This window comes from Ovis aries, chromosome 3, assembly GCF_016772045.2.
Source record: "Ovis aries strain OAR_USU_Benz2616 breed Rambouillet chromosome 3, ARS-UI_Ramb_v3.0, whole genome shotgun sequence".
NCBI lineage: Eukaryota > Metazoa > Chordata > Mammalia > Artiodactyla > Bovidae > Ovis > Ovis aries.
Genome location: NC_056056.1, coordinates 146,148,921 through 146,176,064, shown reverse-complemented (window position 1 = coordinate 146,176,064; position 27,144 = coordinate 146,148,921). Strand labels below are relative to the sequence as shown.

The 27,144-nt window shown below is 34.6% G+C and overlaps 1 protein-coding gene across 4 annotated transcripts in view; it reads left to right on the top strand.

The window, feature by feature from the left end:
- The window catches only part of CNTN1 (contactin 1), a 417,338-nt gene that overhangs the window by 298,041 nt on the left and 92,153 nt on the right, over positions 1-27,144 (top strand). For 3 of the 4 annotated variants that reach the window (XM_042246873.2, XM_060412756.1, XM_060412755.1), the window contains one exon: positions 20,464-20,622. In XM_042246873.2, the coding sequence (XP_042102807.1) occupies positions 20,464-20,622 (159 nt within the window). Of the gene's footprint in view, positions 1-13,517; positions 19,024-20,463; positions 20,623-27,144 lie in introns of those variants that run through there. The other variant, XM_042246874.2, reaches the window with a different exon arrangement.

Here is a 27,144-nt window from a genome sequence, read left to right as displayed (position 1 = left end):
TGAGGTGGCCAAAGTACTGGAGTTTCAGCTTTAGCATCATTCCTTCCAAAGAACACCCAGGACTAATCTTTAGAATGGACTGGTTGGATCTCCTTGCAGTCCAACGGACTCTCAAGAGTCTTCTGCACACCACAGTTTAAAAGCATCAATTCTTCGGCACTCAGCTTTCTTCACAGTCTTAGCACTGATAAAAGTCTAAGCTATAATCATTCTCCAAATTTTATTATTAATAATAAAGATTTTTGCATCAATAAAAATTTGAAATTCAAATAGTCAGATGCATTTCTACATAGCTTGTGTAGAAAATATATATAAAGTAAACCTTCAGATATGATTTATATATCATGGAATATAGAATTAAGGTTTTCCTTATTTCTTAAAATAATGATGAGTAATGACATAGTATGACTTTAGTGATATTGTTTACCCACCTCATTATGTTTTTTTATTTAGTCTAGGAAATCATAACCTGGAATCCATGGATAGGCTTCAAGTGGCCTATGGACCTCCTGAAGTTAAATGGAAAATTCAATGAGTATCTAGATTGTCCTGAGAAGAGAATTTATCACTTTCATTAAATTTCCATAGCCAGCAAAGACCCAAAAGGCCACTTTTAGCTAAAAGACCAAGGAATTTAATCTATTTTTTTTTTTTTTACCCCATCTAGATGAAGATTCTCAAAAAAAGAAAACACAAGGGATTATTTTTCACTTCATGCTAATAAAAAACTAATGAATTTTATGTAGTGAGGTCTAATAGCACATTTAGATTATAAATTGCTTTCAATCAGTTTTCTCTCAACTTTTCAAGAATATATCTGTCTATAAATATATTAACCATGCTATATATTAGACAATATATAAGAGCTTGCTAAATCCGAGGTAAATTAATTCTCAACAGCTTAGATGATAAAGAATCTGCCAGCAATGCAGGAGACCGTGGTTTGATCTCTTGGTCAGGAAGATCCCTTAGAGAAGGGGCTGACTACCCACTCCAGCATTTTGCCAGAGGAATTCCATGGACAGAAGAGCCTGTTGGGCTACAGTCCATGGGGTCTCTGAGTTGGACACAACCAAGTGACTGATGGACACACACAGTACTAATTCACACTCAGATATCAGGGATCTGAACTGAAGTTTCTAAAATTATGAGAATGTCAGTGCTGTGAGAGGGACAGTGAACAGATTAGAGGGGAAAGTAATTTCTTCTTATGATCATTGAGGAAAAAAATTTGACAATATATCCATCTTAGTACATATGCCTTATCAGAAGGCTCAAACAAAAGTAGTAATATTCAGGGATAATTTGGACAATGTGGATCTTTTAGCCTGTGTTCTCTTGCAGTAAGTGAATACATAGTGAAAATTTTGTATCCCCCTTACATTCTATGTGTGTGTGTGTGTGTGTGTGTGTGTGTATTTGCAAGCTTGGATGGATGGTTGTGCAGGTAAAGCCCGATGAAAGTAATTTGAATAAGAGTGAAAAATATATTTTAAGCTTGTGCCTTTCAGCATCATTTTTAAATTGAGTTTAGAATGGAGGCAGTGAATTAGTTAAATATGAGTGTTTCTAAATATAAAACTGAAATTAAATTTAGAAAAACACATAGCTGAAGGAAAATGTAACATTAGATCTGCTTTTGTAGGACTTTTTTACCCAGAGATAACTCACTTCCCCACTTATCCATTCAATGTTTGGTAGAACTGAGAAATAAAGAAGACAATAGCAATTGTTGTCAACTGAAAACAATTTACAGAAAATGGACCAATAATCGAATATAAGCCATTGTCATTTTGTAGCAGTCATAAGTGTTTACATGTAAAAACCTGTAGAACTTCAATTGCTTTACCCACTAGTTAAGTCCGCAGATGCTCAAGGAAAAGAAACATAAAAGAGACACACCTTGCTTATTTCTCCAGTTATGCAAACAATTTCAAGTTATGAGTTAGTACTGGCCGTGTAATTTTCACCTTTGATGCCCCAAACTGCCTTTTCTACTAGTTCTATCCTTTCAGTTTGGAAATATTTCTCTTAGTATTTCTATAGTGTAGACATTATTCCTGTAAATGTAACCTTAATTTAAACAATGTTGTCCTGGAAGCCCAAGATATAGAATTCAAGCTGCCCTGATTGAAAGAAATGAAAAATTTTTCTTTTTGGCAAAATGTTCATTCACTGTTTTAAAAACGCACTAGAAACACAAAACATTTTAGATAAGTCAATAAACATTCTTCATCACAGCCAAGGCAAATATAAAGGAATACCATCTCTGAAATAGTGAGCATTCAACACAGCCCTTTAGGATTCCAACAAATTTAGATCAATCAAATATTGAACTATGTAAAAAATGACAAGCCATAAAAATGAATCAGGGAGCATTAAAAACAAAGCAATAAAGTCTAGAGTCTATCAGGTACTCTAATCATCAGAATAAGAATTAAAATTATCATGCCTAAACCTTTAGACAAATAAGAGAGGAAATGATAAATATGAGTTGGAAATAAGATACTATGAAATGAAGCAGTTTGAGGGAAAAAAGAACTACAAACAATAAACAGTCATTGGGAATTTAAAATAAATCATTGGATGGGTTAAACAACAATTACAGACAAATTAAGAAAAGATTAGGGACAGCATTCATAGCCGTTTTCTTCATGATAGTCCAACACTGGAAACAAATGCTCTCAAACACAAGAGTGGTTAAACAAACTGTGGTATACTAGTACTGTGGAATACTATTCAGCAATAAGAATAATAATCTATTAATGTGTGTCATTTGGATATATCTCAAGTGAATGCTGCATGGAAACAGCCAATTTGCATACGCTATGATTCCATTTATTTAGCACTGTTGAAATGAAAATTATAGAGATGGAGACTAGATTTTCAGTTGTTATGACTTAAAGAAATTAGAAGAAGGGGAGTAGTTGTAGCCATAAAAATGTAGCGCAGGGAATCCTTATAATGAGATTGTTCTGTATCTTACCTGTGGTCTTGGTCACTGAAGTCTACACGTGTGATAAAGCTAAAAGTTTCTTAGAAATAAACAAGCACACAGACACACAAACTAGTGAAATCTGTACTATAAGTTTGATGGATAGTATCAATGTCAATTTTCTGGTTGTGCTAACATATTTAGTTGGGCAAACTGCTGTGGTGAGTAAATGAATGAAGGATATTCAGGACCTTCCTTCATTAATATTCACAATTGCATGTGAATCTATTATTTCTCCAAAAATTTTTAACAAAAAAATCAATAAACATAAACACACTGAAAATATAAAGAAAATATGTATATGTTTTCTCTTTTTTCAAAAATAGCATAATATTACTAGGAAGTGTAGATCACAGCATACCCAGAAGTCATGTTTGAACAAGTGGCAGCTACTAAACTGCCTTCTGAGGAAGTTGATCCAAGCCTGGGAAGGACCGAGTGGGGCTGTAGCTTTGGGACCAGAGTTGAATTACCAAAGGCAGTAGCAGAGAATGTGTTGCCTGCTTCTTTACCCAGAACCCTCCTTCACTCTTTTCCCCTATGCGTTACTGTATTCTTTTCAAATAAGTATTGGATATATTTTTAAAGAATGTCATTATGGAGGGCATCAAATTATACCATTCCAGAGTAGCCAAATGTTTAAACCTGGCCTGAGTTGGCAAGTCTCTTTTATTAATAAAACCACACAATGCTTGTGATAAAGTGGTCTTTAAATGGTTTTCAGAAATTATTGTTCTAGAGAATTCATGGAAAATGGTTTGAAAGTCATATTGTTTTGTTTGTAGAATGGATAAAGAACATTAGAAATGTGTTTCAGAAAGATAATAAGATCCTCTTTTCCTCCAGTTTATCCTGTGCAAACCAAATAGAAGTCTCAACAAATAATTGAAAAAACACTTATGAATATTTGGCTAGAAGTCAAGGAAGGGAGCTCTGATGTAAGAACAGGAATGTTATGGGAATGGAAGAAGGCGGTTCAGGTGGTGAGAAAAGAGTTAACTCCAGCTGGTTTTCCCTCACCCTCACACAGTTTTAGCACAACTGAACTTTAAGCACTAAATCACACCAAGGAAGATAATCAGCTTCAAAAACTCTAAAGTTAATCAAGAACCACTCAACCTATGTATCAACAATAAGTAAAAAAATAGATACAAAATAAGATGAAATATTCCCCAGCTAGAGCTAATATAAAATGATATGATAAAAATATAACTAATATAAAAAATGAAGGTAACTTTTATAAGAGATTATAATACCATTCTTGGTATTATGACATTTATAGTAATTTGTAGATAATTTTAGTGACTTATTTTTCTATTAGAGCACACACTGACCTCAATTTAAAATAATATTGTACTAGTGAAAGGGGCAATTTCAGAATAAAACTTTAAAACACAGGCATGTATGATACAGCCAAGGGGATTTAAAACTCAAATTGTTTAGTAGCTAAAAGACCTTTATAGTCTAAGATTATTTTTAGTTAAACAAACAAAAAACAGCTATTTTTAGGCTTCTTATATAAGAAACCAAATCAAGATGATTGATACAAATTTCCATTTTGTTATTGTTTTTGTAATAAAGGTTGTACTTAATAGGTCCCATGAAGGTATAATTCAAGTTGCTTCATCAAGTAAGTTTTAGTGCACATCAACAGCCCTATTGTTTTCAGCAAAATGTTTCTAGAGGACTTAATGCTTTTTAGTTAAAAGAAAAAAGTGTCATTTATAAGGAAAGGTTTCTCAGGATTCATCTCACAGCACTTTTGGGAACATTTATGTAGCTTGCCAAATTTAAATTCTCTTTTATGAGTGAACTTTTGGATAATATTCAAAAATGGACCATAATATTAGGCCACAAAGGCAAGAAATTAGGCTTTGACATCCGTGTTTTACTACTTTCTGTGGCATTTCTGCTGTATTATAAATTTCCCTGGTACTGCTACTAACTGTTAGCACCCTCCTGACACCTGGCTGAACATAATGTTTGTCACTAAAATTGAAAAAATAGAAAATGTAGTCATGATTATTCTTTTCATATCTGCCCCCCATTTTTATATCTTAAATACCATATTAAACAACATTTCTTAATACAAGGCTGAGATTAAAAAACAAACAAAAGATAAAAAGACTTTGATTCTCTGAAACTTTTAGTCTGATTCTCAATACTAACCTATGCTATGTGAAATTTGGAAATGTTTTGGAAAAAGAATAACTGAAGTTAAAGTGGATAATACAAAACTATGCAAACTATTGAATCCCCAAGTCAAGTTTGTATTGTTATATTAGAAACTTACATGCATAGTTTTAAGTAGATTTTTATTTAGACAAGAATATTATGTGTATGCATATTTATACTTTATTTCTAATGCCAAAATACAGTTGCAGAATGGAAATGGATGTAAGTAAGATGTCATCTTTATTTGATGTAATCCCCTGAAGTTTTTATTACTTGGCCTAATGACACGGTTACCAGATTCTTTCTTAAGGAGGTCATTTTGGTTGATGACTAGCTCACTTTTAAATTCTGTGTTGGCTAAGTTAAGCTAATATGGTCAAATAAATAACCTGATGGAAGCTGGCAATATAATTTTTAGTCTGAATAATACTGCTATATTTTAAACAATCATAATAGTTGGCTAAGTCTTTTCTACAGAAAATGCCCTTGGGTATTTATTATTTCCAGATGTTCTGTTAGCAGAGTTCACATCCAAAGCACACTCTCTTTGCTATCCAGACAAACTTAATTTTGAACCATTTACTTGGAGATGTTGTTCCAGATTCATTAGTACTCTTTCTTAAAAAAATATGAAATAAACATTTTCTTTGTCTGAGATAAAAGGGCTCTAATGGCCCTGTTATTAGAAAATCATGCACTAAAATTACATTTTTTTTCCCTTCTAACTTCTTCCGAGTAGCAACATGAAATACCTGCATTTATCTTAACCCTGGAATATACAGTTTCAAATCTAGAATTAGTCCTAGAGGTCATCTAGACAGTTCCCATCCCTTTTTACTACCAAATTTAGATTTCCAGAGAGACTTGCCTTGAATTACCCATGTATTTTGTGACAATTATCTTGGAACTTCAATTCAATTTTCTGATAATAGATGTCTTTCAGATAGTAGGAATAAATAAACTCTATAGTTAATTTCTAAAACTTTTGTACCTAAGGCTTTAAAATTTTAATACTTTAATGCTTTAAAATGTTCAATAGTTAATATGGTATAATAGCCAAAAGACGACCAAGTCTGTTGTAGAATTGCTGCTATGAAAGCTACTGATTGCAGTTCTGCTCTGCTCACTTTCCCATTATTGTCCAGCACATGTAATAAATAGTGGTTGGGGTTTTAAACATCAAGGGAAAAATAAAGCCAGAGACATTTATTTTAAAAGGTTGAAATACCTCCTCTTGGGTTATTTAATGTTGTATTTGTATGGTTAACTCAGGAACCTTGGCTATTTGTGAACGCAGGACAATGAGACTGCCGTCGTGTCAACAGTTAGTGGAACTCTTGGTGTTTAATCAGGATTTAGACTTCTGCAGTATCTGGCATAAATATTCGCACTGTGTTCAAGAATTCCAATATTCAAATTATCAAATAACCAAATGTGGATTTATGTTCAAAATTATTATTTAAGTAAGGCATGCCTTAATTAATTCAAAAGGACTTTTACATTAATTAATTTAATAACTATAAAATTAGGAAGGACAGATTAAAAAGTTTCATGTGATATACACACAAACTTAGACAGACATAAAATTATGCATGCACCTTACCACCCTTCACCTGCTAACACACTCACTGTTAGTAAAGACATCCAGAAAAGAGATCACTTATATAGGCAGAAAGATGTGTCCAGATCGTCATCGCCAAATTAAAGATAATAGTTGAGGTAGTTTTTCAAGTATTTGGGTCATAAAAACACACATTTATTTCAGATTCTTGGATAATTGCCTTTGCTTTCCACTTACTTTGGCCAAGAAAATTTGCCGCAGAGACAGACTAAAGATTCCATCTCATCAGTCCTTGTAGGCAGAGACAGGAAAATGGCCCTCCCTGCCCACACTGGTTGCAACAACGACTGACCGGGCGCCATTCAGAGGCATCCTAACCCCACTTGGCTCTATACCACAGTAATACATCTATGAATAGTGAAGATTGCCCAGAAATTAAGCTTTCTCATTTTCATTGAGAATCAACTAATTCACAAGCTACTAAGCACCAATTCTCCATAACTGTTAAATGCTAAAGCTGAAATGCATATTTGTTTATAATAAATGCAGAATTTAGAAGTAGCTTGATTATTTCAAAGCTAGAACTTACTAGTGGTTCTATTTATAAAAGCTCTAGTAAAATTAGCAGCTTTCCTAATTACTGCTAAAGTTACAAAGTACAGTAATAACTTGAAATTGTATTTTTCAATGTCAATTCAATGTATATTGACATAAATTCAAGGAAATGTTCAATTATATCAAAGAAGTATGTAGTTCTTTCAGACTGAGATATGATATTTTAAACTTTAAGACGGATCTTGGAAGTGATTTAGTTTAACCCTTCATTTTACAACTTCAAAAATCGAAACATAACAATATCAGGGTTATAAACTGGTAGATGACACTATGGAGAATGCACTGATATAAATTTAATAACTTTTTTTTCTTCATTGAAGTACAGTGAGAGAAGTTTCATTGCAGGATTTCTTCTTTTTTTCAATTAATTGTTCTCTTTTTCTAATAAGCTAACTGGTCATGTTTTGGCAAACTGGAATTTATTCTTTGCTACAGTGGGTTTATATCCATGGCTCCCTTAAAAAAACAATCCACAAACTGCTTCCCCTCACTCTGATTCCAGAAGAGAAAGCAGGAAAGCTTTATAGAACTTAATAGCCTGGCATGTTGTTAAACACTTCATTTCACTAGCCCATAATGATCTTAATACATTAATGTATATTTACCAGACAATAATCCAAATTAAACTGACAAATATGTCAAATTACAAGAGGGGTACAGATAATCAGTGATATACACAAGCCTTTACGAGCATGCTGCTGCTGCTGCTAAGTCACTTCAGTCGTGTCCGACTCTGTGCGACCCCATAGACGACAGCCCACCAGGCTCCCCCATCCCTGGGAGTCTCCAGGCAAGAATACTGGAGTGGGTTACCATTTCCTTCTCCAATGCATGAAAGTGAAAAGTGAAAGTGAAGTCGCTCAGTCCTGTCCGACTCTTAGAGACCCCGTGGACGGCAGCCTACCAGGCTCCTCCGTCCACGGGATTTTCCAGGCAAGAGTACTGGAGTGGGGTGCCATTGCCTTCTCCCTTATGAACATGAATAAGTGGCAATTGGCTCATATTAAAAAAATTAATTTTAATTTACATTGGCAAAATATATACTTATAGCTCTAATCTTTATGCTGTGAAAGATATATATTTTAATATAAAATTAAAAGATCTGTTATTACATAATTTAATGTATCAATCAGCTCACTTCAGTCACTCAGTCGTGTCCGACTCTTTGTGACCCCATGAACTGCAGCATGCCAGGCCTCCCTGTCCATTACCAACTCCCAGAGTTCACTCAAACTAACGTCCATTGAGGCGGGGATACCATCCAGCCATCTCATCCTCTGTCATCCCCTTCTCCTCCTGCCCCCAATCCCTTCTGGCATCAGACTCTTTTCCAATGAGTCAACTCTTCTCATGAGATGGCCAAAGTATTGGAGTTTCAGCTTTAGCATCAGTCCTTCCAAAGAACACCCAGGACTGATCTCCTTCAGAATGGACTGGTTGGATCTCCTTGCAGTCCAAGGGACTCTCAAGAGTCTTCTCCAACACCACAGTTCAAAAGCATCAATTCTTCGGCACTCAGCTTTCTTTACAGTCCAACTCTCACATCCATACATGACCACTGGAAAAACCATAGCCTTGACTAGATGGACCTCTGTTGGCAAAGTAATGGCTCTGCTTTTGAATATGCTATCTAGGTTGGTCATAACTTTCCTTCCAAGGAGTAAGCATCTTTTAATTTCATGGCTGCAGTCACCATCTGCAGTGATTTTGGAGCCCCCCCAAAATAAAGTCTGACACTATTTCCACATCTATTTCCCATGAAGTGATGGGACCAGATGCCATGATCTTAGCTTTCTGAATGTTGAGCTTTAACTCAACTTTTTCGCTCTCCTCTTTCACTTTCATCAGGAGGCTCTTTAGTTCCTCTTCACTTTCTGCCATAAGGGTGGTGTCATCTGCATATCTGAGGTTATTGATATTTCTCCTGGCAATCCTGATTCCAGCTTGCTCTTCTTCCAGCCCTGCGTTTCTCATCATATACTCTGCATAAAAGTTAAACAAGCAGGTTGACAATATACAGCCTTGACGTACTCCTTTTGCTATTTGGAACCAGTCTGTTGTTCCATGTCCTGTTCTAACTGTTGCTTCCTGACCTGTGTATAGGTTTCTCAAGAGGCAAGTTAGGTGGTCTGGTATTCCCATCTCTTTCATAATTTTCCGCAGTTGATTGTGATCCACACAGTCAAAGGCTTTGGCATAGTCAATAAAGCAGAAGTAGATGTTTTTCCGGGACTCTCTTGCTTTTTCGATGATCCAGCAGATGTTGGCAATTTGATCTCTGGTTCCTCTGCCTTTTCTAAAACCACCTTGAACATCTGGAAGTTCACAGTTCACATGTTGCTGAATCCTGGCTTGGAGAATTTTGAGCAGTACTTTGCTAGCATGTGAGATGAGTGCAATTATGAGGTAGTTTGAGCATTCTTTGCCATTGCCTTTCTTTGGGATTGGAATGAAAACTGACCTCTTCCAGTCCTGTGGCCACTGCTGAGTTTTCCAAATTTGCTGGCATATTGAGTGCAGCACTTTGACAGCATCATCTTTCAGGATTTGAAACAGCTCAACTGGAATTCCATCACCTCCACTAGCTTTGTTCGTAGTGATGCTTTCTAAGGCCCACTTGACTTCGCATTCCAGGATGTCTGGCTCTAGGTGAGTGATCACACCATTGTGATTATCTGGGTCGTGAAGATCTTTTTTGTACAGTTCTTCTGTGTGTTCTGGCCACCTCTTCTTAATATCTCCTGCTTCTATTAGGTCCATACCATTTCTGTCCTTTATCGAGCCCATCTTTGCATGAAATGTTCCCTTGGTATCTCTAATTGTTTAATATATGACAAATCATATACTATATATAATAATAAAATACATATTGCAGTATACATTTATTATATTATTCCAGGATATATAGTATTTACTAGAGACTTACTTTTACCAGGCACTATTTTAAGAGATGGATGGATACTGCTGTTATCTCCATTTTACCCATGAGGAAATTGAGTCCCAGAGAGGCTAAGTTACTTGCCTAAGGTTATTCAGCTACTAAGCAGAAAGATAAGATTTGAATATAGGCAATCCCGCTTCACATATAATGCCCAGTTCATTGCTGCAAAGCAATGTAATTAAGCACTAATTCAAATATATTCAGAGATAAAGTAATCAATGTGAAAAGTTAAATTGTAGGCCTTTTTTTTCCAAGAAATGTTAATTTTATAGAAAAGTTACTGATGCAAATTTTGCAATTTTATTTTGCCCATAATGTATTTGTAATAGGTCTGATGGCAAAAGAAAGCTATAGTATTTTTTCCTCTATTAACATTATAAATTATAACTACAATAGCAAAAAGAGTAAATAAATCAAAATAGATAGTTTTAAACTTGATTTTTACAATGTGTTTTTTGGCCTTAAAAATAGTTCATTCAAAATGTTTAAATGTTTTAGATTAAAATGTATGTGTCTACAGAACTTTCATATAAATTTTTCAGGTCATCCTAACAAAACTGCTGCATGTTAAAAGTGCAAGGACTTATCTTTCTCACTTTTCTTTAATATTTATCTTCCCCAGATATAAAATCAGATCAGATAATTTTTATTGTGCATCCTTTTTTACTGTTGATATATGGTTTGTTTTATCAAATTAGTTAAATTGTCCACCCAAACACCCTGAGGCATTGATAATTAGAAGTTAATTTACAGAGTAAACTTTTAAGTTACTTGAAATTAGAATTTCTTAATATCTTCTGTTCTTGGTTAATTTTATTTTAAAAAGAATAGAAAATACCTGAGCTTCATTATTGAAAAAATAATCAACAGGATACTCAATGATATATAATTCTTTTTAAGCAAAAAAATTTTTTTTGGTATGATTTTTGTGAAATCTGCCATTTTGAGTCTCAGAAATGTGCAATTATTTCCTCATGGTACCTTTTGTAGACTGGCTTCCTGCCACCTCCATCTTCTTCCCACCAGCCAACCTCACTAACCTGGTCACTAATCAGGTCACAGAATTTTTTACACCTAAGTAAAAGAAAATGAAGGAAATCAGAGAAAACCTTTACCCTCTAAACCTGTGGTCAGTTTAAGAAGCTGCCGAGAGAGGATTTTTGTCCCTTTGAATTCCTATCACATAGCTCATCTGACTACCATCATCACTGGGGTTAAGTGAGATAGACTCAAAGAGTCTATCAAAGAGAGTCTTCAAAGAGAAGGGCAGAGATGTTGAAAGGGTAATCCAGCCTACTATGAATCTCCATTGGTATTCTAAAAAGCCAGCTATTTCATGGTTTACACCTTCCCTATTTCCTCCTTAAAGGTGACTACATGATTCAGTCCTTGTATACATGTATTTAAATCTGGCTTAGGATATCTCATTAGATTAGTACGATGGGAAGCTCTCTCTGCCAAACACTTTTGCATTATAATGTTTAACTGACCGATACACTCATGAGTGAATGCAGATTCTGGAATAAATCCAAAAGATTTTTTTATTTTCCAAAAAAGTAAAATGTCATTTTGATTTCTAATTGTCCAGTGCTAATAATAGTCATTCTGTGGACATGGGATGAGGTGAGGAACTTGGTTGGGGTCCATGTGCGTTTCTCAGGACAATGCTGAAACACCAACCCCTTTATCTGAAAGTACATTAGGATGAAGGTAAGAAAGAGCTAGCAAAATTAAAAGGATGTACTTGAATCTGCTTCATTTTTACAAAAAAAATGTACAAAATTATGAATTTTCAATATTCTTAGCAGCAAATAATGTGTGACCCACTAGAATGTAGGTGTGTACAGAGTAGTCTGGACTCTGTCACAGTGAGGAATATACTCCTGAGCATCAGCTCACTACATTCTTCAAGGCCTCAACAGCCAGTGTTTGAGCCCCCTGCACATCTCTGTGAATTTCTTCTGGGGCAAGGGACTGTTCCTGAATAGAACATACCAGGTGCTTCTGATTGTGGTTTAAATAACTTGGAGGACCACTATTTGATATATTCCTTCAAAGGCTGGAAGCTACTGTTAACTAATTTAAGAAATAGCAGTCTAATGTGCAACTGTTTAGGGAGGCTTCCTGTGTGACTGTTCACAACTCCCTCTCTCTCTGCAAAGATACCAAGACTTCATTTGAAAGGGAGAAAAAAGAATATCTCAAAAATTATCAACTTCAGCTCTCATAAAAAGACTTGGAAATCTCTAACATTTGAAAGACACATAGAAGTGACAAATGCATTAAGTAACCTTTGTTACCATTTATCATAGGATTAAATTTGCAACAACTAGTCAGCAATTTTCCTAGCAAGTTTTTCTATACACTATTACTCCTATTCAAATAACTATAACTAGGAGGATACTAGTGGTTACAAAATAGCGTAATTATAATCAAACTATCCCTAGTTATAGTAAGGAAACATAGGAGGATGACCATCTTGTTAATGTCATGATTTTCTATAATGGTATAGTTATACTAGTATATGCATATAGTCATTAAAAGATCCATGTGATGCAAAGGGAATGGCCTGGCTTTTGGTATTAGGTGAGCATAGATTTTAAAGCACTTCACCTGCTGAATAACCTGTGGTCTTGTAGGTCTCAGAGTCCATATTTATGTAATAGAATAATAACAACTCCAGTTCACGTGTTGCCCTTGATGACTTTTTATAAACATTTCATTTACTTTGCTTCCCTTTTGCCATAAAGTCCATATAGAAATAAATAATAAATATATTTCTCAAGACACAGGTTCCTATAACTTCCAACCCCCATCTCTGATTAATTTTTTAAGTCACAGCTTAAATTTACCCTCAAGCTCTTTTTCTTAATTAAAAGTCTTGAAGGCACAAACATATTTTCAGAAGGTAGACTTGTTCTTTGTGGAGTGAAACTACAAAGGCTTTAGGAGTTTTTTGTTTTGTTTCACTTATTTATAGAGGGGAAGAGGGGATTCAGTTACAACTCTTATTCTTTAGAAAGTCAGTCATTATTTCTGAGGTTGAATGAGCCAAAGCTTGTCTCTTCAGGCTTCTTTTTGGACTCTCATCCACAATGTCTAGAAGTTGCTCTCTGTTCATATTTCAACTTACCAATTAAGGATATATGACAAATTTTCAAAGTACATGGCTTCCTGCTCCTAAATGGGCATCAACACTTGCCCTTCAGCCTTGATCTTTCCTCTTGCAGGTAAAAACAGAAAAGATGGAGAGAAAAACATGGTGGATCCTTTTCTCCCCGTCTGTGCGAGCCTGCCTCCAACCTGGTGATCGCTGACACTCACTATTTGTGTGAAAACTTTTTTTTAACACATTATACTAGATTTTACTAATTAATTCAATATTGTAGCTTCTGACGTTCCCCCTACCAAAATCCAATTCCTAGAGGATTTTTTCCTTTTGAACACCTAAACATACTTTGAACAGAAAGATACTTGAAAATAATTTTATAGCTTTACTAATATCTGAAAACTGTCTGCTGAACTAACCCAGTACATCATATGATGGCCAAGTAAAATTTTTGTGTTTTCATGTCCTGTCTTTCTTTGAAATTGCATATCTCAGAAATTAGCTCATTATCTGAAAAAAATATGAAAAATTGGTGAATTATAATACGAGAGTATTGCCACTGAATGGACTGTTTGATTTCCCAAGCAGGTAATGAACAATCCTGTTGTCAAATTCACTAATGAGTCATCTTAATTAGGATGTAAGCCAAGGGGCATTATTCCAGTGGCCTTCTGTACCCTGGTTCCATATATATAATTTGGCAAAAAAAAGATGTAAAGCAGCAAGAAACAACTGAAGCCTGCTCATGGCCCTGTAGGGTTTTTGGAACAATTCCTGGAATTGGGAAGTGAAATTGGACAGCATGTGGAGAAAACTGTCATCTCAGTAGCTAGATTTAAGTGAAGATAACAAAGTGATTAACAGCATGTATACATATTTAATTGTTAACTCCTAGCATCAGCCTTCTTGGATCTTTATTTTGAAAGGAAGGTCAAGACTTTTTGGAAGGACATGGGTAGAAATGAGAGAGTAATTTTCTGAACTGCTTAAATTTCATTATTTGAAAATATTTTCCTTTCCCCTCTTTGGTCAAATAAACCTGCTTAAAATTCTTATTTCTTCAGAAGAAATACTTTTGCTCTTCTTAAACGGGCTTACTTTTAGGCATGGGATATTATATGAACATCTCCTTTAGTAACTGTAGCATTCCTATCTGTGGTTGGAAGAACTCTTAAGGAAGTTTTGAGAGAAATATATATGAATCCCAAATATTTATGTAATTAAAAAATAATTGATCAGTCATCTTAAAGGAATACATATCTCTGGCTCAAAATGGTATGTATTTCCATCATTTTTTACTTCTCATTTTCTAGTCTCAATTATTGTCACAGAAAGAAGCATCCTAGAATGTAGACTGGAGATCTAGGGCAGTTGTCATTTTAATAAGATTTTAAAAAATAATTTGAGATTGTCATATATCCATAAATATTGCCATGGAGATGTACATGAATCAGTATTGTAGGCACCTTAAGTGATCTCTAATTGAAAGTATACCAGCAATATATACCATCAGATATGAATATAGTTTGGGAAAGGATTGATAAAAATTAGAAAGGAAACCACATGATAAGTATGAAAAGTGCCAGGAAAAAAAGAATGCTTTCCTTCTCCAGTGTCTTTAGATAAACTGTATCAATATCAACTAGAATTGCACAGATTCATTTACCTCCCTTTAACCTCATTCTCATTTCTAATGGGGATCTAAGTTCATTTTTATCATGCAGAAGGTTAAAATACCATTGTTAGGGATTAAAGCTACCATATTCCCATTTAATATTCAGCTTCATCTTAATACAGCCTTATGCTTCAACAATACCACACATCAATTTGTGTTATATTACCTTATGATAAAGCAGTTGCCTTAACTAATTTTCAGAGCAAGGACAGGCTTGTAGTAAAAAAGGGACTTCAGTTGATGTATTTTTGTAAGGAGAAGCCACCTGCCTTAATATAATTGATGTTCTTTCAGCATTGTTATTTTCAGATTATTTTATTTTAAAAGGGACAATAATTTACACTGAACTTTTCATTAAACTCTTCATTGACATTTAGCATTCAAACTGCTCATTAAGATTTACTATTTTAGTAAAAATAAACCATGAACCACGGGATAGGATATTATATGTGATGGTTTGCTCTTTATTGCTTACTGAGCAATTACAAGTGGAAATAGGATGACATTGGGATATGTTTCCTGTTTAGTGTCAAGGCTTATATTAAATGTGTGCTATGTGGAGTGGAATCCCAGAAGGACCAACAGTATGTTGGATCCAATTCCAACCACAGTTGTTTAGAAAGCCAGTCAGTGTTTAAGCAGAAGAAAGTGCATTAAGGTTTTAGGCTAAGTATTGTCACTGACTCATAATGCTAGACTACTATACATCCTGTTTAATCTTGGAGGATCCCAGTTTCAAATCTTCTATGCCACTTGACTTCAGTGAAAATGAGTCTCAATTATTGATGGAATGAATAATGGGACACATGTGTCTTTTTCAATTTACAATAGCTAGAACATGGAAGCAACCTAGATGTCCATCGACAGATGAATGGATAAAGAAGTTGTGGTTCACATACACAATGGAATATTACTCAGCCATAGAAAGGAATACCTTTGAGTCAGTTCTAATGAGGTGGATGAACCTAGAACCTATTATACAGAGTGAAGTAACTCAGAAAGAGAAAGATAAATACTGTATTCTAACATATATATACAAAATCTAGAAAAATGGCAATGAAGAATTTATTTACAGGGCAACAGTAGAAAAACAGATATAGAAGATGGACTTATGGACGTGGGGAGAGAGGAGGAGAGGGTGAATGTATGGAGAGAGTAACATGGAAACTTACATTACCATATGTAACATAGACAGCCAACAGGAATGTGCTGTATGGCTCAGGGAACTCAAACAGGGGCTCTGTATCAACCTAGAGGGATGGGATGGGGAGGGATATGGGAGGGAGGTTCAAAAGGGAGGGAGTATATGTATAGCTATGGCTGATTCATGTTGAGGTTTGACAGAAAACACCAAAAGTCTGTAAAGCAATTGTCCCTCAGTTAAAAAATAAATTAAAAAATTATTGATGGAGAAAATATAGTCAACTTATAATGTGTGAATAATCATTTTGAAAAAAAAAATTTCCTCTATTTTTCCTCAAATGCCTAAAAACTATTTCACAGAGTGTTACTACCTTCCTAAAGAAGAAATGATGGAATTGAGAAATAATTGTATTTCTGTTCATTTTTTTCCTTCTAATTATTTTATATATTAAAGAGACTGAGTGGAAATCACATCTGTATTTTGTTCATACATAGGGGTTTTTTTCTTAAAAATTGGTAAATTCCAGGAAAGATGAACAAATACTTTTATAATAATAAAAACAAAGCCTTAGAATGTAATACAATAGGAATTTATATGATGTATTTATGTGATGTATTTATCTTCATTTATCTGAGTTAACAGATCACAAAAAAGATATAAAAAGCTATAATCAATGTAACACAGTTTTTTATCATTTTACCAAAATGCACACTAATGCCCAAGTAATTCATATTCTCCACAACACAAAAGGTCTCTAAAGGAAAGCTGTCAAGGCCATTTTTTAATTTGAATCTGGTAATATTGTTTTTAAATGATTGTTTTCACTGTAGTAAACGAAAAGCCTCATGGTAAATCAGTTGTGTTCAAATCTTAGCTTTAGCATTTGCTAGCTGGATAACTGTGGTTATTTTATTTAATCTATTCATGTCTGGATTTCCTCATCTATTAAGGAGTGAAAATAATGTGCTTACATTTTAGGGTTATTTGTAAGAATTATAAAAGACTCAGATATAATAAGGATTTACTAAAATATATTATTTTGTTTGCCAGTAGTCAGTGATTTAATGGTAAATACACTGAGAACCTAGACAAATTTTGGAAAAGTGAGTATGGATATGGCCAGTGAGATTTCACTGAACCACAGAAGGTGCTTCATAACCACTCTGGCTATGTCCAGAAGGATGTTCAGTTTCTAAATGCTTGCCTTTGTGCTGAGGAACTAGTGGCTGCATTATTTTATTTTCTATCACAGCACTTTTCTCTCCATTTTGAACAGAAAAATGGAGCAAGTAACATGAGCCACACTGCTTAGAAAACCTTTCTCCTGGGAGACAGTGCAAGGCTGGCCATGTTTCTCTCCCCAGCACCACTCTAGCTTTGTTGCATCCTGGTTCCTTTGTACACAGTAGAGGGCCTTCACATGACCAGTTTTCCTTATCTCCAAAATATTTACCAGAAACACCTTAATTTTGAGTGGAAAGAACTGGGGTTTACCAGAACAATCTGATAAACAGATCCTTGTTAATTATTATACAAGTATTAATCCTGTCCAATAGCTCAGATGTACAGAAAGCTCTTACCGGTGTAACAATGATAGTATTAAAGCTAAAATTTACTAAGGGCTTTCTGTAGACCAGGCCTAGCCCTACATTCCTTAAGGATTTTTATTTTAATCCTAACAACAATCTGGTCAATTTTTATTACTCCTATTTTATGTATGAGAAAATGAAAGCTTAGCCAATTTGATAAACTTGCCCAAGATAAATCAAGGCACTGAATTTAAAGTCAAGCCTTTTTTAACTCTAAAATCTCTGTTCTTTGTAGTATATTTCCTCTCAGGTATTTCCTAGGGGATATTTGTATTTAATTCCTACATGGGAAAAAATCTACTTAGTAAATTAATACCAAGTTATATTGCCGCACTATGGTTTTGGGGTTATCAACCAACTCCTTTCCATTTATTTTCTCAATTTCACCTTCTTAATGCAATACAGTTTCAGAGCAAATGAAAGAATGGAGATTGTATTGTGTATAACTGTTATGTTTACAGAGCTCTGAAGGTCAATGTGATAAATGTATTTATGTCTTCACCAAATATTTATTAAGAAGGGTCAGTATAGGCCAGGCATATATCAGAGAAAGAAATGCATAAATATAATTACAGCCTTTTGCTTCATATTGTTCCTCAGTGAATGGGATGAATTATTATGCATATAATGTCCCAATTAATACATTATTAATATGCAGCTTTAACCTGACCTTTCCAAAAGTCATTCATTTGCCATCCGAAAATTTCAGAGAGTAACAGTGGGGAAATGATTTACACCTTAATGATAAAAGACTAACCTATGGAAATTTTGCCTTAAATTCCCTTTAACACTTTCCTTATGCTCAGAAAAGGTGTATGAATGCCTGCACTATAAGACTTTCTCTTTTCTTAAAAAAAATATAGTTTTAAATTTTTCATTTCTAAATTTTAATTTTAATACTCTGAAATATTCCACTCAGTAATTGACTTGGGCTGGTGCTTTATGTGAAGTAAAGAACATTGTGGTTCTGATCAAGAATGTGTATTGTTTTTCAATGTGGTCTTTACATATGGAAAATGCAACGTGTTCTTTCTGAATATCAAATGTGGTTTATATAATTTATGTGGCTATTTTCATTAATTTTGGATGGCATATTATTGTTACTTTTAATTAACATCAGTAAGTATAAAAATACTATTACAGATTATATATTTATAAGAATCTATTTGCCCTTATTAATTTATGTTTTTTGTTTCTAAATAAAATTTACTATCGTAAATAGGCTGTGTCTTGTGTTATTTTACCGTTAGTAGTAATGCAACTGTGTTGTTCTATACACATTTTTCTCTTTGGGACCAATTACAAAGAAATTGGTGCAGGTTTGGATGTTATCTATACCTCTGTAAAGACCAAAGCCCATGTGGAGAACAAGGCCCTGTAGATAAAGCAGCTGATCTGACATTTAAATGGGAAGGCACTTAAATAATGTGCCCATTTTCTCTAGCTGCTCTCAAGATTTCTCTTTGTATTTGCTTTCACCTAAAAGATAAAAACATGTGTTTTATTTAATACTTTAAAAATTTGCCACTCTACTAACATTGTTGATTATTTTGTTCACTGTGCCTAATTCAGTCGAGAATGGCCTCCTTTTTGATGCAAAGAAAAGTGATGTCATTGTCTGAAATGTCTATTTTAGGAGTTCTCTGGCCACAGAACCTTGTTTAGCATTCTAAGTTATAGACACTACATTACCATCTAAGGAACTTTTTCTCACAGTTTTAAAAAGAAGAAATCATGATGCAAAGTATAAGTATGTTGTAAACCGTAATCCTGGCATTTGCTACTGTCTTTTACAGTTACTTATTTACTGTGCCATTTCACCCTTTCATGACAAAGATCTGTTCAAAGCCTGAAAGTTATGTCTCATTTATCTTTTCATTTCTACCACTCAACACAGTGTTCTCAGTTTAGAGAATAAATGAATGATATTAATATTGAGTTATTAAGCATCTGTGAAATCCTATTTTTAACATTGTCTTATGCAGTAATTCTTCTGACCTAAGTTTCTTCAGTATGTTATTTGATGTTTTTAGATCATTCCTGGTATGCCTGAATTATTAGTTGTTTTCTACCTTTTATACACATAGAAATATTTCTTTTAATATTATTTCTATTACTTTAACTAACATAGAATGTATTACCCAAAATGGTACATACAGTCATTTTCAGAAATTTCTACTCCAAGTAAAATAAATTAACTATAACATTTAAAATTATTAAAAAGTATTTGTTCCATTTTGGGGAGGCAGAAAGAAACTATGACTAACTATCCTCATATCTAGACAGTGTTATCTGCTCTGATTCATTTATTCAGCAAAATTTCATTAAATCTCACTATGATTAAAATCTGTTAGGTTCCTTGATGTCAATTGTATTTTATGAGTCAAAGATTATCATACGTATCCTGAATAATAATGCCATTTTTAAAGGATGGCATTTATCTCTTTTCATAAAAAGACATCATGAAATCATTTAGTAAAAACTACAAATACCATTAGTATTGCTTCTTATAGTTTATGCTTAAAAGGAATATGGCAACACTGATTTCATTGTGTAAATATTCTTTAGAATAATTGCAAGGAAGACAATTTTGTATGCCAATATGCACCCAATTCACTGGATGGGATTCATTGATTCGTTACCCAAATTTTCATTCCAGGCCCTCCAGGCCCTCCAGGTGGTCTGCGAATAGAAGATGTTAGAGCCACTTCTGTGGCACTTACTTGGAGCCGTGGTTCAGACAATCATAGTCCTATATCTAAGTACACTATCCAGACGAAGACTATTCTTTCAGATGATTGGAAAGATGCGAAGACAGGTGAGTTTATTTGTTTGATTAATCTGTTCATGTTTTGAGATGAATTCTTTTTTCTTGTATTATCTACTGTGAAAATTTTCTTTAAAAAAATTATTTTTTTAGTAACCCCACACTTTGGTAGTAAACAGAAAACCACAACAAACTAAATGTTGTAAAGCTATAAGGGATGAAGCAGCAGCATGTCTAATCTATTAATATAATGGGAGAGCAAAGAGAGGCCTCCTGGGTTTCTTATTTGAGCTATACATAAGTCTAAGATGTATTAGGAAAAAAGTATAGAGGAGGTGTTTTTTTGGCAAATGGTATCTATAGCATTATTTATTACCCTTTTTATCCAATTACATAGGTACTATGAAAGTGAAGTCACTCAGTCGTGTCCGACTCTTTGCGACCCTGTGGACTGTAGCCCACCAGGCTCCTCTGTCCATGGTATTCTCCAGGCAAGAATACTGGAGTGGGTTGCCATTTCCTTCTCCAGGGGATCTTCCCGACCCAGGGATCGAACCCAGGTCTCCTGCATTTCAGGCAGACGCTTTAACCTCTGAGCCACCAGGGAAGCCCACATAGGTACTACAGTTCTGCATTGAAAAAAAAAAAAAGACAGTTGATCATAAAGATTAAACACTTAAATCTTACTGCATAACTCCAAGTATGCTCCTGTCTGGCTTGAATTTCCTTAAAACAAGTTTTAAAAGAAATTTAGTAGCTCAACAATTTTTCCCCTCATATTTTATTTAGATTTTCTAAAAGAAAAAAATTCTAAAAATAAGTGGGTACTTTCCCTTGTGTAGAAGTTATTACCATTGTCATTTGTTATCACGTCTTCAATATCACGTTTCCTTATTTTTTCAGATATCAAAGAAGATAGAGGATTGTTTTGATAAAATAGCCTGTTAATCCTTGTCATTGTTGACAATATTTCTAACCAAACTTGTAGTTATCAGAATTTATTTTAGATGCATAGGAAGAGGCATAAAATATGGCCTTTGTTATCACAAAGGGGAGAAAAAAAGACAAAAGTGAATAGAAAGCCCCCTTAAACAACAACAACAACAACAAGAATTAGTCCCAGCAAAAGTTAAACCTGCTCATTTTAATCTTTACATAGTGGAATTTATTTGTATTGCTCCCTGAGAAGTTTTAATTTAAATTCACCTTTTTAGGATAATGTCTTCTTATCACGGGAAATTAATGAAATATAAATTTGAAATCTATAACAAGGGTTTAGGATACATTTTTGGGTTTCTCAGGTAGCTCAGCTGGTGAAGGATTGACCTGCAATGCAGGAGACCCTGGTTCAATTCCTGGATTGAGAAGATCCTCTGGAGAAGAGATAGGCTACTCATTCCAGTATTCTTGGGCTTCCCTGGTGGCTCAGACAGAAAAGAATCTGCCTGAAATGTGGGAGACATGGGTTTGATCCCTGGGTTCGGAAGATCCTCTGGAGGAGGGCATGGCAGCCCATGCCTCAGTGGAGACTGGTGGGCTACAATCCATGGGGTTGCAAAGTGCTGGACACAACTGAGCGACTAAACACAGCACAGGATATATTTTATTGTTAAACAATTCTCTACAGTACCTGAATGGCCTAGTAGTTTTCCCTACTTCTTTTCAATTTAAGTCTGAAGAAAGAAAATTTAGAAAACTCAGCAGTTGCCACAGGACTGGACAAGGTCAGTTTTCATTCCAATCCCAAAGAAAAGCAATGCTAAAGAATGTTAAAACTATCACACAATTGTACTCATTTCATATGCTAGCAAGGTCATGCTCAAAATCCTCTAGGCTAGGCTTCAACAATACCTGAACCGATAACTTCCAGCTGTACAAGACGGTTTTAGAAATGGCAGAGAAACCAGAGATCAAATTGTCAACATCCATTGGAGCATAGAAAAAGCAAGAGAATTCCAGAAAAACCATCTACTTCTGCTTCATTGATTACACTAAAGCCTTTTACTCTGTGGATCACAACAAATTGTGGAAAATTCCTCAAGAGATGGGCATAACAGACCACGTAAACTGCCTCCTGAGAAACCTGTATGCAGGTCAAGAAGCAACAGTTAGAACTGGACATGGAACAACAGACTGATTCAAAATTAGTAAAGGAGTATATCAAGGTTGTATATTGTCACCCTGCTTATTTAACTTCTATGCAAAATACCGGGCTAGATGAAGCACAAGCTGAAATCAAGATTGCCGGGAGAAATATCAATAACCTCAGATATGCAGATGACACCACCCTAATGGTAGAAAGCAAAGAGGAACTAAAGAGCCTCTTGATGAAGGTAAAAGAGGAGAGAGTGAGAAAGCTCACTTAAAACTCAACGTTCAAAAAGCAAAGCCCATGGCATCCAGCTCCATCACTTCACAGCAAGTAGATGGAGAAACAGCGGAAACAGTTACAGACTTTATTTTCTTGGGCTCCAAAATCGCTGTGGATGGTGACTGTGGCCATGAAATTAAAAGACTCTTTCTCCTTGAGAGAAAAGCTATGAAAAATCTAGACAGAGGATTAAAAAGCAGAGACATCATTTTGTTGACAAAGTCCATCTAGTCAAAGCTATGGCTTTTCCAGTAGTCATGTATGGATGTAAGAGTTGGACTATAAAGAAGGCTGAATGCCAAAGAATTGATGCTTTCAAACTGCGATGTCAGAGAAGACTCCTGAGAATCCCTTGGACTGCATGAAGATCAAACCAGTCAATCCTAAAAGAAATCAAGCCTGAATAGTCATTGGAACAACTGATGCTGAAGCTGAAGTTCCACTACTTTAGCCACCTGATGTAAAGAGCTGACTCATTGGAAAATACCCTGATGTTGGGAAAGATTGAAGGTAGGAGGGAAGGGGAGGACAGAGGACAAGATGGTTGAATGGCACCACCGACTCAATGGAAATGAGTATGAGCAAACTCCGGGAGATGGTGAATGACAGGGAAGCCTGGTGTGCTGCAGTCCACGGGGTCACAAAAAGTTGAACATAACTGAGCGATTCTGTATATAAGTTTATGAAGTTCAAATGAATTAGAAACAAGTGAAACATTTTTATTACATTATGCTTGTGAGTATAAGAATTATTTATAAACATACTTGGCAAAATACAACCATTGAAAAACAATTTTTAAAACCATTTAGATATTTGATAAAATAATGCACAAGCAGTTTCTTCTTCTCCAGATAGAATGAAAATGGATGACAGTGATAAAACAGTAGATGATCTTCAATATCCAGTCAAATTAATGTTAATTATAGATACTGGAGAGCAAATGAAATACACACGTTTAAAATTTGCTTTGGCTTTGAGAAAGGAATAATAATTGCAATCATCTCCATTAATTGTGTATGCTTACTGTGTAGCTCAATAAAATATTTTTCTCACTAAAAAAATTATTTTATTATAAATTATGTTTCATGAGAAGGAAGACTCTTGTTTGACTCACTATTCTATTCCTAGCAACTAATTAGGGCTCATAAAGTTCATTCATTAAATGCATACATATTAAGCTCCCATTGTGCGTCTGAACCTGTCCTAGATGCTGGATTCATAATTGACCAGCTGTAAGTAAATGAGAGAGAAAAATAAAAGCAAAAAAAAAAAAAGAGAGAGAGATTGTAGGAAGCAACTAACTGAAATGTAAAGTAAGTCACGTGGTGTTTAGTGCTAAAGAAAACAGAGAAGGGAGATTGGGAAGCAAACGTTGCATTTGAATAGGGTGCTTCTTATATTAGCATAGAATCTATTTGTTATGGTTCCTGTTTCCATGTTATATCTTTTACAATTGCCAATCTATTTGTATCTTTGAATCTAAGGTATATTTTCTGTTGACAGCATATAGTTCAATCTTATTTTATATCTAGCCTACAATCTCTGCCTTTTGATTAGAGTATTTAATCCACTAACATTTGATATTATCACTTGTGTAGTTGAATTTATATTTGCCTGATATTTTTGCCTTCTAAATATTTCATGTTTATGTCTTTCTATTCCTTCTTTATTGCTTTCTTTTGCATTATGAATATTTTCTAGCATAAAAATTTAGCTAATTTAATGAGATCTCTAAATATATAAACAGTTATTACTCTAGAGCTTACCTGATTTACCTGAGTTTATCAGAATAATCTTCACATTTTTACCGACAATATCAGTGAGATATAGAAACATTGCCTTTAATGGTGGTCTCTCAGCATTCTTCTGCGTCCAAACTCTATTGAATACATCTGGTGAAGCCTACAAAGAAAAAAAAAAAAACTTGTCAACAGGAAAAGACTCTCCTTTATCTCCCAGGGATTAAAAAAAGTCATGCCAGCATGCACTCTGTCTTTAAATATCTATGAAAAGTTAAACTGAGTTTTTCTTATGAACATTTGTGACTACTTCCTCCTCTTCCCATAACTCTATCAATGATGATTTAATTCATTAGATTTCCTCACAAATTCAACCCTCTGCTGGGCTCTGCAAAAACTATTATTATTTACATTATTTTGTATATTCTTCTTGTTAGTTGTATCAGTATTGTTGTCTTGTGATTGTGTCCTAATGTTGTAGCCATGCGTTCCAGGAAACAAACTCACTCAGAAGGACACTGTAGAGAGTGGAGTGCAGTTCATTACACCGCGGGCCCAAGGCAGAGTCTCCTCTTAGCCAAGGACCCCAACCAGTTTTTGTGAAAACCTTATATACCCTAAGTGTACGTGCTCAAACCCACCTCCCCAAATTCTCTGAAACTAGTCTGAACAAAGGAAAAGAGAGACACAAAGTTAACCCGTGATTCTTGTATGCCTTAAGCCTAGGTAGTTAACAGTGGACAGTTATCAATAGGCCTGTGGTCATACCCCAATAAACATAATAGAATTTATGATTCTATTCAGTTACACAGATAATTAGGGTATTCTTTTAGGTGAATAGACTCTCCACCTAGAGCGGAATGTATAGATAAGAGCCCTGGGGCTCTCCCATCCGGGGGAGAGGAGGGTCTGGTTTCCAGTTGGTATGTCATTTCCATAGATACTGGGCATATAGCTCAAAGTCCACAGTCCAGCCCAAAATGGAGTCCTGCTTTCAAGATGCAGTCTGTTTTGTCTGCTTCTTCCTTCACTAAGTGGAAGTGAAAAATAATTTTTGCAACCAATGCAGAAATAAAAATCACATGGTTTTTATTTATAGTGGTGTCCACTGAAGAAAGGGGATGCCAAATTAAATTCAGTTTTATGAAGGTAATTATTTTAGGTGTCCAATAGGTATTTTTCAGATACCAGCTTTCAACATTCTAAAGATTAAATTTAGGATAATGACATGAAATAATGGAAAGCATATCTTTAAAACAATCTACTGTAAGTATTACTTCTCTCAAGCATTTTTGGGGATGAACAACATAAATTTGATACCATTCCTAGAGTTCCTCGAGATGCTCAGGTCAGATTTAGAATGTTATGTTGGGTTATATGCTACTGCTTTCAGAGGAAAAATTATAGAATACTTCTGGTGATGGTTTGTGTGGAAGAGAAATGCTGGCCAGAACATAAAATGGCCTGGAAATTGTGCTATGAGGAACAATTAAGAGAATCCTGGATATGTTTTCACAAAAAAGAAAAGGAAGAAAAATGTCTTTATGTTTAAAGTTCTATCATGTGAAAGACTAGAATTGTTATAAATCTCTGCAATTTTCATCTCAATACATAAATGTTTCTCTGAATTTTAGTTTATTTCCACAGAATAAACATTTGTAATTTAAATTATTGAGTGTAAACATGCTTAAGCTCATGAGTTACACTGCAAAATTACACTGTAGAAAGGTATAAATTTTTACTTCCACCACCAGTACATGAATTTCTCTTCTACCACATCTCTACTTAGTATTTCATACTTTTTTTTAATCTTTGCCAAAGTAATAGTTTAAAAAATGAAAAAAGAATTAGGCTCCTTGTAGGAAATCTGCATTTTAAAAATTTTCTGTTTTCTTGTTTGCTTTCCTGTAGCTTCACTTTTGTTGTTCTCATTTCAAATATAAATTTCTGAGTTTTTATGAGGCTACATGCAAATTTTCCTTAGAGAAGAATCAATAAATCATACACTCTGGGATGCCAAAACGCAATCTACTTCTCTTTCTCTTCAAGGAACTTTGTCATACCTCTGGCTCCTCCCTTAGTCCTGCCAAATGGTCTATGTGTTGGGTCTAGAGCTTCTAACATCACACAGAGTAGTTGTGTCAGCGCCAGAGAGACCTTTAAATGCCCATTTTCATTTTCAAACAATGGACTAGTTTTTACAGCTAGAATCCCCAAGTGGGTCATTGTTTCCAGGTACTTTAAAAAACTTGTGTTTTAGATTGAAATAAAAGATCCTGAGGATTTGAATTGTATTTAAATCCTGAGGAAATAGCAGCATTTACTATGGCAACATTGGAGAATCTAGAACAGGTGATACATTGCCTGGAGTTATTTTTGAAACATCTACTTTTTCTTAGTCTGGAGGTCATTCTGTGTGTTTCTGAAGCTGTTCAAAGAATTAATCAATGTGGCTTAGAAGGC